Below are 10,950 nucleotides of genomic sequence, written 5' to 3'. Positions count from 1 at the left end.
TTCTATCCGCTAACATAACATCCAATAAACCAACACCTACAGTGACCTTTACAGTTCCCATTAAAACAGAATCTTCCTGTTGCAACCATTAAAGCAGAGTTCATGTTATTGTTTTTCTGCATGGCTATGAACTTGATTATCAGTATAATTTCTTAGTTTGCAATTATTATTCTTAACTGTACATATCACAAGAGGTCAAATCAGCATTGAAGTTGAGCTGTATTATCACATTATGGTCACATGGGGAGGCAATAGTCGCAATTTCATGTATGTCAGTGGACAAACCCCACTGGCCCATTGACTCTTATAGGAGGAGCTGCATCTCATCTCATTCTCAACTCTTCCATCGAAGTGTAAACATACGTTATTATCCGCGTGAACCCTTCAGGAGACTCTCGCGTGGAAACGAAAAGAAATGGATTTTGTATGATGTTGGATCTTTATCTTTATTCAACAACTGCACGTCTGCGTTTCTGCGCAGAGATAGTTATCTGAACGTCTTGAAGAGCCGCGCGGACCGAGACACGATGTGAACTTTCCATCCAAAAAATGCAACGACAAGAATTGAAGAATGGGCGTCGCGCAACCTTCCGGACAGTAACACGGTCATACCGGGTGTGAATTCCGTGTCGATGACAGTCTGAAACGGAGAAAATCAAGTATTTCTTACTCAAATGGAGCGGCACAGCAGTCTCGTTTTCATTTGGCTGCAGCTCGAGCTGTGCGCGATGGCTGTTCTCCTCACGAAAGGTGAGTCTCATAAAACATACACAAAAACATGTAAAATAATCAATGATGACTATAATAACATTACTACATAAGCCCCAGAAATGCATGCATATTAAATACGCCAGTATTCTGTTGTGTTATTGTTTTACTCATTTTGTGTTGTCTTGTAACATACGATCAGAAGTTCTTTGACGTCACGTAATTATTCATTTAATTGTATTTCCAAAGCATGGTTAACAACAAAAATGCCTTAAATTCTGAAAGCATTCAGAATAGTATCTTTACATCAATAGGGAACAAAATGTAACGCATCAAGTAATACTAAACTCATACAGAACATTTGATGGATGTTTTCAGTCGTGTGTGTGAACACTGTAGCGACTCTAACTGTTTGTATAAAAGTAAACTGGGCGAGAATTTAACATCTAATTTGTTTTAACAGGAGAAATAAGGTGTTACTGCGATGCTCCCCATTGCGTTGCTACCGGTTACATGTGCAAGTCGGAGCTCAACGCCTGTTTCACACGCATCCTAGACCCTCAGAACACCAAGTCTCCTCTCTCGCACGGGTGTTACGACCCTCTGCTGAACTCTGGAGACATTTGCCATCCAGAGTCAAGCTATGATACCATCCATGGTGCAGCCACACTGCAGTGTTGCAATGAAGATATGTGCAACTACAGAGGCCTGCAAGATCTCACACACACAAGAGTTAAAAGCCATGGTATGAGAATATTATATAAAAATGAAGAGTGTTTATTTAGTTATGCTGAATAAGTGACTGATAAATCGTTATTTTAAGACGATCTGCTTCAATACAAGCATTTTATAAAAGCAGTCAATAACCTTGTTAATGGAGATCGCAGAAAGGTCAGAATGGTAGCGATTCGTATTGTTTTAGTGGCTTATTCGTATTAATTCATTCAATCCAGTTCACACATTTCTCAATGTGCTTTCACCTTACATTTGTAATAAATAATTTGTATTAGTCTATCAAGATTTTTGGCCACCCCGCTCTCTTCTTATAAGTAATTAATTTGGCATAAAAAACCCTGTTTTGATCTACCACTTGATTCACCTACAAGTTACCATACAAGGTAACAAAATGTTAAGAATTTAGTTACACTAGAAATTACATTAAGATCTAACTGCTGCATGATTTACGTCTCCGTATTGATTTTGAAACTGAATTAATCCGTAACTGAACCGAGCACAACTCCCCAGAATCTCCTTTACATTTGTGTTTGGTAAATAAAACTAGTGCGCAAAAGTCTCTCATTGCCGTTCTATAATGTCTTCATAAAGACCAAACATTCTCTGTTCTTATTCAGACAGAAAAACCGACGGCAGCCGTCACGTGATTGCACGACTACAGGAAATCCCCTCCTCCAAGGAGGTTTGGTTCCGTGCCGCCGTCATCACCGTGCCAATCGCTGGTGGCCTTATCTTGGTGCTTCTCATCATGTTGGCGCTGCGCATGCTCCGCAGCGAAAATCGCAGGCTGAAGCAACAGCACCGAGAGATGCTCTCCCGCCTTCACTACAGCTTCCACGGCCAGCACCTCTCCAAGGGTCACGTGGCCAAGCTGGACTTAGAGTGCATGGTTCCTGTGGGAGGCCATGAGAACTGCTGCCTGACCTGCGACAAGACCCGGCAGTCTGACCTTAGCGGTCAGAGGCTTCTGTCATTGGTCAACTGGGGAAAATACAGCGGCCGGGGCAAACTAGAGTTTGTCTGATAGCTCTGGAGTTTGTTTTCCTTCTTGGATATGGAAGGGACTTGTTTAGCTAAGACTTTTTATAAGGACCTTTCTGAAGGACCCTACTGCCAACGAGAAATAAAAAGACACTTGAAAGCACTAACCGTATGGTTGTTGCTCCAGAAGCACTTTATTTGAATGAGAGGCTTGATGAGATGATGGACTGTTTGTATTATAGACTTTAGAGATGTGGCTTCGTGCTGGTATTCTTTCTCATCGCTGAAGGATTCCAAAACATATTTTTGTTTGAAAATTTGCACTTTTTGTATAAATAAACTAAGGTTGATTTGCTTTAGTAGTGGTTGTAGACAATGGGGTCAAGTTAAACTCAACTGGCAGAGTATGGCGCTGGTAACGTCAAGGGTTCTATTTCCAGGGAGAAAATGAATTAATCAATTGCATAGGACCTTGAAATGTCGCTTCGGAGAAACGAGTGTGCCAAATACACAAATGTAAAAATCTGTGATGTGCGCCTTCTCAGTGTTATCATTCATCAGTTAAAGGAGTAGTTCGCTTTCAAAATGAAAATTCTGTCATTACTTACTCGCCCTCTTGACATTTTAAACCTGGATGACTTTCTTAGTTCTACGGAAAAATAAGATATTTTGAAAAATGTTGGTAAAAGAAAACCGTTGGTCCCCATTGACATGAATTGGTTTTGTGATCATACAAAAGAAGTCAATGGGAACCAACATTTTTTTTTTCTACTACACAGGTCTAAAATGACAACTGTGTGAGTAAACAACGACATAATTTTCATTTTGAAGGTGAAGTATTACTTTAATAGTACATTTTGAAGATGGTTCTATGTAAATATTACATTTTCAACAAGGAATCAATTTAGTATTGTCATCTTTGATCTCAAAACTGTTAACACTTGTTTACGCTGAAGGTTTTGACTCCACATTGGGTGGTACCGTTAGACCGACCTGCAGGAAAGCAGACTAGTTTTGCACGATATTGACAAGCTCATTATCCCCAGAGGGAGAAGTCTTGGGTAATGTATCTGCATGTCAACACGTGCACAGTAGCAAGCGCATTGGAATCATTAGCAGTAGCATGAGGGCACGTCAGTGTAATGTGGGAGCTATTACAATCATGTCTTGTTTTACAGTAGCGCTACACTTCTGTCTGACTCAGCCTGGAAACTCTTTCCCAGGCTCAAACTCTTTCGCAGTTACCGCTGGCTGCCTGGGCTTCCTTGGAACTGATCCTCTATATAAACTTAGCATCTAACACTATTTTTTGGTAATTCGGCTAGGCTTGAAGTTAGGGGTGGTTGACACTGGTTTCCAGTAATGCAGTTAGATTTTTTACGGTTCTTGTTGGTCTGTTCGATCCTTACTTTTCCAGTGCAGTGGGTCCTAAAATCCTCTTATAAATACAGTAATCCCTTATGACAGTGCAGCCTTTTTTATCTCCTGAGTTGTTTCCTCACAAAGCAGTTTTTATATTAGAGATTGCGTAGGAAATGCACTCGATGCACTTGATGAAAAAACGCATGCTGTCCTTTTACGTTTTATTCAGTTCTAGTCTTTAACGGTTTCTTTCATACACCTCCTCACAAAATTGTCCTTGTGCACTTTCCAAATCATCACAGGGCTGAACACTCAGACTCTGGCTCAATGCACAAGAAGTTAACAGTTATTGTTGGCCCTTGGAGGAGAATGCAAGCTTTATTGCAGTGAACGGAATAAAAGACATGTTTCTCTGACAGTAATAACAGGGAACTTCATCCGTGGCCCACTTATATTTTAAAACACAAGCTCTCCGATGGTTTAATGTGCGTTTTTGTAGAGGTTAACATCAGGACATCTTTTCTTATTGCCTTTTTTTGTGGGCACCGCTTATTTTAGACATGGTTTGTAGAGTTGCAAAATACAAGTGTAGTAAGAAAAACTTTCAAAACTGGTAATTTTTGGTGGGGTTTATTTTTGGTTAAGTGTTTTGGTTAAGTAGAACTTCTCAGAATCAATTTGATCACGTTTGGATATATTTATGAAGTTCTCCATTAGTACTACAAATGTTTATGAGCTGTTAACAATAACCATCAGCACATTTCATACTTGCATTGCATTCTCATCCTCTCAAGTGGTGTGTAAAAATGCGCCTACTCGAACATGTCAGATAATATCAAAGTGTTTTAGTAAGAGTCTTAGAAACTGGAGGGAGTCCAGTGTCCCAGCAGACTGTAATGTTTTAAGAAAAAACAAGCAAAACACAATAACTTAGCTTAATAAAAATGACTCTTTTTCTTAATATGCATTGCACAGCATTAAATGACAGAGCATTTGCTGTTGATGTTAGAATGGAGAGGTGTCAGATTTTGTAGGGGGGCTTAGCAATGTCTCGGGCCATCAACCTTTCAAGACTCCCTCAAATCCCAGACTGTTCAGAACATGATCAGCAGAGCGAGATTGCACTTTGAACTTGCGGTGTTAGGAATGTGGATTAATGCAAGAGCGCATAGCACGTTTTCTCTTCAAGGGCATTTGGGGCAATCTCTCAAGCACAACAGATAAATAGAGAGGCACTGAATAAGAGACATGGCCAGAACGAGGTGTATTAACTGCGTGTTTACCAGTTTAATGGTAATGTATGATACGATTTCAAATGAAGGAAAGTGTAATTTAATTCAGTGAGTTTAACTAAAATAATTTTATCATCAGATAAAGTAAGCTGCAAAAAAAAGTTACTGCAGTTTAGAATTAATGGCATCCTACTCCTGGTGTGAACAGTCACTACAGCGCTGTTTTTGACAAGGTAAAGTGTGTTTTACATGATCATTGAGGAATTTTAGCCAATGTATGTCACAGACATTTCATGAAAGGGATAGTTCACCCAAAAATGAAAATTGTGTCATATTACTCAACCTCAGGTTGTTCCAAATCTGTGTACATGTGTGAAATATATTTGAATGAATGTACGCAACAGAGATTTCTGGGAGACCATTCACTACCATTAAAAAGGTTGTCAAAGGTCCCCCAGAACTGTTTATTTTCCGAAATGATTAAAAATATAAATGATGGAATATTTTTTCTACTATGGTAGTTAAGGGAGCCCCAAAAATCTCAGTTGCTAACATTCTTCTAAATATCTGTCTTTGTGTTCATGCAATCAAAGACATTTATACAGTTTTGGAACATCTTGAGGGTGAGTAATTCAGGGCAGAATTGTCATTTTTGGCTGAATCCATTGAAGACCCTAAAGCATAATATCGACCTGTGGAAAAAAGGCATCCAATGTCCCCTTTAGAATTGAGTAAGTTGATATTTATAGAAGTGCATTATAAAATTACTTTAAAAAGCACTTAGCTTATAGAGAGAGAGATAGAGAATTAAATGAACAGTGCTCTGTTTTGTATTGTTAATGCTCTTTCTTTAATTGCTTGGAGGATTCTCCAGATCAAATTGTATAAACATATCTAAATGCTTTTAGTTAACCCTGCTATCGAGACCATTCTTAAGTCATATGATTTTACCTTTGTTGGTCAGACTACACAATACATAGTATGTACCTTTATACTGGTCTTAAAGCACTATACCTTGAACATTAAACTGGTGTTTGTTGACTTGAAGGAACAAGCTTGGCCAAAGTAACTCACATAATGCTTATCTTAAGACTTAGGGCAACAGTCACAAAAATGTCAGAGACCGATTGTAAAATTGAGTTAATTGAACAAATCTGTGGTCGTATCTTTTCAATAGAAAAAGCTAGGAGGTTAAATATCTTTTTTTTTTTGGTATGAGGAGCGACTGGATTTAAAGTATGATTATGAAGGCATTTTCATTTGTTTGAGTCATATTCTCTGTAAAATAGCACCACCCTTCCATAGCGTTTCTCTTCTTGGCTTCCGTTGCCTTGTGGCCCTTGTTAAATACTGGTTAGATGGTGTACATAAGGTTTTGAGCTGAAGACAGGAGGATTTATTGCGCAGTAGCGGCACAACTGTGAAGGGGTGTGCTGACCTAGGGTCAGTTCCCCTGTTCGTTTCTAAAAATGTTAATTGGACCTCGGTAGCCAAGAGCTGGGTTGAGAGCAGTGCATTTGCTTGAGGAAGTTTTTACTGCTGTTACAAGGCTATGTAAATTTGGTGTAAAATAGTTCAAAAATGGCAAATATCAACAATCTTTCGATAATATATAAAGAGTTCGGTTCCAAAATGAGATTTTTTTTAATCAAGTATTTTCAATATTTGTTTCGTCTGTCAGTCACTGTTGGGAAGAGTTCTGGGATGTGTAGGAAAGAGTCATAGTGTCTGTGATCAAAGGAAAACACAGATCTATAGAGTCTTATACAAAAGATCTTCCCCATCATGTCTTGTCATGCTCATAATTATACAAAGCTATCTAGTTCCGAGCCAACCCCTTAAACTCTGGTCTTAATGCAGACCGTGCATACACCCTAATACACCCTATATGCCCATATAACGCAATACTTATAAGGACTCGATCACCCAAAAATAAACAACGTCATTATTTACCCATCTTATTTGTATTAAACCTATTATAAACATGTTTTTCCTCTGCATACAAAAAACAGAAAAATTAATAGGATAAGTTAGGAAGTAAGAAATTCAATCTTCTGGAATGTATGGAAGGACATTTGGGTGAATAAATAAGTGCAGAAGTTTCATTTTGGGTGCACTACTCTTATAAGTCATTATATAAAAAAGACCTAATCATATTTTTTTTACAAATCTGCATATTCAGTTCAAACACAAGGCTCGGGCGGTTGAATGGCTGCAAACATGCGTAAATGATCCACTCTCATTCATTCCACTCCATTTGGTTTTTATTAGCCCAAGCATCCACGAGATCCAAAAAGGAAAGCATGTAAGCCGACTTGAGATGTTGTTCTTTCTTGTTATTTTATTTGTTCTGGGTGTCATTCGATCACAAGAGGGTCAGGGTAGAATTTTCAGTCTAGTCTTTGGCTCTTTGAATAACGGCAATATTAATACATTAACATTATTAGACTTTGTGTTGAAGTGCTGCGACGGGAACTGGGAAGATGAGGAGAAATAGAGAAGGTGAGCCATGAAAGCACTGTGGCTGCCACTATATCCATAGGACACATTCAAAGTCTCTTGGTTGAAGATATAAAGTCTGGATTGCATGACATTATGCTTAAGAAACAGAAAGAGATGAAACCTCTCCGCTGATGTGATTAGGGATTTAAAAGCTAGTTGTGTACAAAAACGTATCTTTCTTTCTTGCTAATAAAAAGGGACATTATGTAATGTTCAATCACCAGCATTTGTATAGCATCTATTCTGCTAAAATAAAAAACTGCTATTTTCAAAGGCAGAGAGGGAATTTAAAAAGTCCCCAAAAAACTTCACAAGGCCTTTTCAAAAACATCGAAGCATGAAAGAAAATGTACTGGACAAGCAGGATTATTGGGTGACTCAGCAGAAAGTGGGAAATATAATTTAATTTTGCTTTTAAAATACATCCTTATACTTATTCTCCTGTGCTGCAATGCATTACAGTAGCTTTGAATTCAGCCCCATTGTGTCGATCTCTCTCCTTCTTAATCAAGCTTGAGTAAGTCAAACCAGTGCCTGGTGCTTCTAATTATGGGGCCGGAAGATTGTAGGGTTTGAAGTCATCTTCACAGGCCAGCCAAGATTACAGTTCTGCATCTGTGCCTGTGTTAGAGAAGGAAAAGTCTCTAGTTTGAGTATTACAGATTATATTCAGATCCAGGATTATTGCTTTTGTTTTTTGGATGTGAGCGTTGCTATATGCATAAAACAAAAACATCTGTATTTGTACAAATAATGTCTATTTTTCAATAATCCAAACGTTTTGCTTTGTCTTTACATTTTGTGAGAAATTATTTTTTCCCTGTGAGGAAACTAACTGCGACAATGCTAGGGAGTAACAATTTTTAACTCATACAAATTACTATTTTCAAACCGTTTTCTCTAATAGTCCTGTTTGGACGAGCAGGAAGTCACATCCAAATGCCATGGCATCAATTTAGCCAAAGTTGGACTGATCGAGATGCTCAGATAAAGCGAAAAGCCGCTTTGTCATTTCGCAACTAGTTTGCTAGCTGCCTCGTCGCAATTAAAAAAATGTCACATTTTGACTTTAAAGGTCGGGTGTATTAAATTTAGCGGCATCTAGCGGGAGGTTGTGTAATGCAACTAACGGCTCGCTCAAAACCCCTCCCACCTCCCTTTCGTAGCACTAAGGCAGCTGACATAGGGCTAAGATGTCATCGCATTTTCTCTTCTATGTCAAAGAAACATGCTCTGTCAAGCAGTCCGTTTAGGGTACAAACAACATGGCGAATTCCATGGATGGGGACCAGCGGTGTATGTAGATAGAAATAGCTCATTCTTATGTAATAAAGACCTAACACTTCTTTATGTAAGGTCTTTATACACCTGAAAGGACTTAGACTAGAGTTATATTATATTGCATTTCTGTCAACAGATTACACACAGCACCTTTAAAAATGATGGGAATATACAGTATGTGTGAATAATAATAAGAATGCTGCATGGTTTCAGGAAGGGATTTTGGTTTCGTTGAAATTGACACTTAACAACAGTGTTTCTGACAATGTGCGTGCTTGGATTCACCGTTAGTCCATTCATCTAACAAAGTCTGACAGTTTGTTGTAAGAAGCTGTTTATGTGGAGCCATACGCACATTTTCAACATAACACAGTGACAGTTTCCTACCTGCTTTAGTTTCCCTTCACCTTAAATAACCTCTGAGCTGCTCTTCTTTCTTGTTATGCAGCATTTTACGAGAGCATCTTCGATAACAGTGTTCACCAGAATGAATACTTAAGTATGGCTTTAAAGTGTTGAACGGATTTTAAAGAGTAGGTGAGTGACAAACACTCCATAATACCTCCAATTAGAAGATCTGATAAGATTTACTAGGAATGTATGTTAAAGGTGTGCTGTGTTTTCCTAGCAAACTGTGATCTCAGATCAATATCCTCCCTCCACAGAATGTGTGACTGTGATGCTGACACAGATAGCATGTTTAAAACACATATGTGTTTAATGTTACCGGTTCCTTGTTTAAGTGGTTTGTTCAAGCTGTGTGTGCAGTAGGGCGTCTTGCTGAGTCCTGCCCTGTGATTGCTGAGCTCGTCCCTGCATTTAAATGTGAGCTGCTCTGTAATTATGTGTGTGCCAGGCTGTCTGCCGAAAAACAGGCTAGCTGAGAGAGATAGAGAGAGAGAGAGAGAGAGAGAGAGCCTCAGGCCTGGGATGGGAGGGAGGAGACGCTCTCAAAGCCTCATCTTTGTTATTTAATACAGACAGACAGTCGTGGCTCCATGCCACTTTTTTCTTCTTCATGGTTTTTGTTTTTGGCTTGTAATACTCGAAGATGAGGCGACTGATTCATACCTGAATGAATTTGAATGAAACGCTACTGCTTACACATTCACACACGTTACACCTTCATCCGCTGGCCTGACGTGAGTAAGTTGCATGTTGAGAGCGTGATTTATGATCAATGGGATTATAAGATGTTCCCACGCCGGTTCAGAACAGCAGTTGTCTTTGGCCAGACCTGCATGCAGAAGCACGGTTACATCTGTCTCTGCTTTTACATGCAGCTTCTGTGTAGGTTAAATCCCACAGGCTTAGGGTCAGGGTTAGAGTTGAAACATAGCATACCCCCTTTCTCCATTCTGTGTGTGTCTGTGGTTATTTGTGGCGGTTTAGAACACGTCATGATTTTCAATGTTCTTCGTTTGTCATTCTTGTTTTTTAGGTGTGTACAAATTTGCTCCATTAGAGTTAACTGCATTGCACATTGATGTCATATTAATTATATCAGTGTTGTACTAGTTATCCATATTACAATAGTTGGAAATTAACATTAATATTCAAGACTAAAATATTTGGTTCAAATTTCTATCAACCTATAAATTTTGTGTTCATTTAAAATGATAGTTCACCCCCCCAAAAAAGGATGTCATCCTTTCTTATGTTGTTCTATACTTGTTTGTGACTCTTTATTCTGTGGAACATAAAAGAAGATATTTTGAGAAAGGTTTTGTGTCCATAGGATGGAAGTCAATGGGGTTCGATGTTGTTTGGATACCAACGTCATCAAAATCAAAATACCATCTTCAGGAGATTTTTTTTACCGGCCCTTAATCACATGAGGGTGAAAAAATTATGAAACAAATTCTCAGTTCCTATTTTTGGGTGAACTGTACCTATAAGGTAGCCAAATGTTTTTCACTATTTGTACTTGCCAAATAATTAGTGGTGGGCATAGATTAATTTTTTTAATCTAGATTAATCTAGATTAAAATGGCTCATTTGAATTCTGCCGAAGGCATTCAGAATATGTGTGCTACCCAAATAATGACTAAAAGTAAGTCTTTGAGAACAGGTTTCTCAAGCCAGGTGGCGCATTAGACCAGGGGCTCATCTCCTGTTTCCAAAATGCATCACAAACTGCTTGAGAAAG

At 38.6% G+C, this 10,950-nt stretch overlaps 1 protein-coding gene across 1 annotated transcript; it reads left to right on the top strand.

Moving 5' to 3' along the window:
- Positions 1–321: 321 nt before the first annotated feature.
- Positions 322–2,783, top strand: bambib (BMP and activin membrane-bound inhibitor homolog (Xenopus laevis) b). Its single transcript, XM_056743831.1, has 3 exons — positions 322–750; positions 1,172–1,453; positions 2,061–2,783. Exons 1-3 carry the CDS (start codon positions 675–677, stop codon positions 2,465–2,467), a joined length of 765 nt encoding a protein of 254 aa, XP_056599809.1. The 5' UTR covers positions 322–674; the 3' UTR covers positions 2,468–2,783.
- The last annotated feature ends 8,167 nt before the right edge of the window (positions 2,784–10,950 follow it).

Source organism: Triplophysa dalaica, chromosome 3 (genome assembly GCF_015846415.1).
Source record: "Triplophysa dalaica isolate WHDGS20190420 chromosome 3, ASM1584641v1, whole genome shotgun sequence".
NCBI classification, from domain to species: Eukaryota; Metazoa; Chordata; class Actinopteri; order Cypriniformes; family Nemacheilidae; genus Triplophysa; species Triplophysa dalaica.
The sequence above is the reverse complement of the archived record's forward strand: the minus strand, read 5'-3'. Positions and strand labels throughout refer to the sequence as shown.

Coding starts and splice junctions, on each gene's coding strand:
- bambib (XM_056743831.1), top strand. CDS start 675: ATGGAGCGGCACAGCAGTCTCGTTTTCATTTGGCTGCAGCTCGAGCTG. Junction 751..1,171: donor GGCTGTTCTCCTCACGAAAG/GTGAGTCTCATA, acceptor TTGTTTTAACAG/GAGAAATAAGGTGTTACTGC. Junction 1,454..2,060: donor CACAAGAGTTAAAAGCCATG/GTATGAGAATAT, acceptor GTTCTTATTCAG/ACAGAAAAACCGACGGCAGC.